Source organism: Penaeus monodon, chromosome 3 (genome assembly GCF_015228065.2).
Source record: "Penaeus monodon isolate SGIC_2016 chromosome 3, NSTDA_Pmon_1, whole genome shotgun sequence".
In the NCBI taxonomy this organism is placed as follows: Eukaryota; Metazoa; Arthropoda; class Malacostraca; order Decapoda; family Penaeidae; genus Penaeus; species Penaeus monodon.
Window position 1 is genome coordinate 47,622,429 of NC_051388.1, and position 2,500 is coordinate 47,624,928.

Consider the following 2,500-nt stretch of genomic DNA (forward strand, 5'->3'; position numbering starts at 1 on the left):
CATGAATCTAAGCCGGAGAAAACAAGAGACACGAGCGTCCACTGTGTACATTCATCCTCCAAACTGACGTGGTGTCATGTTCACAAGCGACTTTATATTGAGATGCAGCACCAATCGGACCCAAATCCATATTGTGGTAATGAGTTGTAAAGAACTAATCATTAGCAATCTGGTATCAGGATATATGCATAATATATATACAATATGTAGTATAAACAATGTGCAATTACATATTTACATAAATATATGTGTTTGTGTACATATATGTATATATATAGGGCCGCGGTGCCCGAGTGGTTAGAGCATCGGACTGTCACGACGGCAATCTGAGTTCGAGGGTTCGAGTCACCGGTTGTTCCCTTGAGCAAGGAACTTCACCTCGATTCCCTACCTAGTCACTGGGTGGCCAAACCAGCCCAAGTCAGTGCTGGTCCCAAGCCCGGATAAAATAGAGAGAATGATTACCTAAAAGGTAACACCGGCACTCTCCGTGGAAAGGAACTGGGGACCCTACCACGAACTCACTCCAAGAGCATCACAACATGAAAACTACAATTAAGTATCATGCTGTGACCACGGCGACTCAAACATGAACCTACCGTAAAAAAAAAAAAAAAATGTATATATATATTAAGATACAGATACACACACACACACACACACACACACACACACACACACACACACACACACATACACACACACACACACACACACACACACACACACACACACACACTCACACACATACACACACACACACACACACACACACACACACACACACACACACACACACACACACACATATATATATATATATATATATATATATATATATATATATATATATATAAAGAGCAATTATAGCTGCATATCTATATCTCTTTTAGTCTCATATTTTATATACATGTTTATGTGCATGTACACACATGGATTCATTCATTCATTGCGGTGCCATATCCTTCAGAACGTCAACAATTATGGAACGCTATCTCTCTCTATTTCTTTTTTGTTATATGAGGTATGCAACTGCGCTTTGTCGTCTGAACATTCTTGTTAGACCATTTATAATTTTCTCTCTTTCTTTCTCTCACTTTTGTACCTTTAATCATTCCTATCATATTCCAGGCTTGCTTCTGCGATGTGACCCAAAATTTCAGGTGCTTTTCTCTAATGATTTTCATTAACTCTTTCTCCCCCGACATTCTTAACACTTCTTCATACGTTCTTCTCTCCATAACATTATTCTACACTGCAAATAGATAAATGTATGCATCTCCCTATCTAAATAGGAAGAAAGGGAGGGCGAGAGATGAAAGTGGACTGTCACTGACAATGCTAAAGTTATTAATAATGCTTGTTGTTGTACGGGATTACATCCCAAATTAAATATGCTGCCAGCAAAAGGTCGCACGCGAGAACACACACACGCGTATATATACACGCACTGTTTGCCAGGCGTTTTATATATATTCACACAGAAACATAGCGTCAATTATATAATTTTGGATATTAGTCTGAATAACTTTTTTCAGTTAATCTAATGCACAAATTTTCAGAAAAGTATGCTTATTTCAAGTTACAAACACATGCATAATCTGCAAGACACATTCAGAAAATCTAAATTTCGTACAGCATACGCTTTTTGCAATTATGTTTTTAAACTAATATCGTAGACAAAGATCTTTACAACGGAAAATTTAAAACGTAATGTAACTTTGTCAGGCACATTTACTGAAATATCCTAAGCAAGTTTCAGGTGCAGGCGGAACTATACACAGTATGTAAGTACACAATATGAAAGATCCCAATTATTGTTCATTATGATCTGTTCCTATTATGCCCGTACCTTAGTAACAAAATAAAATCTTTGCTGCAATTGAGATGGTCTGTGCTTGAGACAATAAGTGCATTTTTATACATATTTTAAAAATGTCATCTTTTGGAACACTTTTGTACACAACATTTTCTCTTTATGTATACAGGTAAAAAAGACAGTGTTAGTAGACTCTCATTTTAATAAATATCCATTATAAATAGTCACTAAATGTTCATCTAGGCGTAGGCAGGGGCAGGCTTGTATGCAGGTTTGTACTCAGGGTACTGGGCCTCACCCTCGTAGCTGACCTCGGCCACGTAACCGGAGTCACCGTTGACAGTGTAGGCGACCTTCTGCAGACGACCGTCGGGAAGGAGAACGTAGTAAGAACCCTGAGTATCGTAACCGTCGCGAGCTTCCTGATGACCAAAGTCGTTGCCGGAGTAGTCGTCCTTCACTGCATAGTTGAAGTCGTACTTGGCAGGGACCTGAAGAAATTGTACAAAATAAAGACCATGCAATACTAAATTTTGTTTCACAATATGTATTTCGTAAAAAGAGCGACTTTTAAATTCCAAAAATTGTACTTACCTCATAGGCTGGCTGAGGAGCATATCCATAGGCTGGTTGAGAAGGAGCAGAGGCAGCAACAGCCACGAGGGCGAGGGCAACAACAGT

General features: G+C 38.8%; 1 protein-coding gene across 1 annotated transcript in view; it reads right to left on the reverse strand.

Annotated features, from left to right (window-relative positions):
* Positions 1-2,003: 2,003 nt before the first annotated feature.
* The window catches only part of LOC119595750 (pro-resilin-like), a 707-nt gene continuing 210 nt past the window's right edge, over positions 2,004-2,500 (reverse strand). The window contains exons 2-3 of the mRNA XM_037944888.1: positions 2,414-2,500; positions 2,004-2,310 (exon numbers count right to left, since the gene is read on the reverse strand). Coding sequence (XP_037800816.1) covers positions 2,059-2,310; positions 2,414-2,500 — 339 coding nt within the window. The 3' untranslated portion in view covers positions 2,004-2,058. The remainder of the gene's footprint in view (positions 2,311-2,413) is intronic.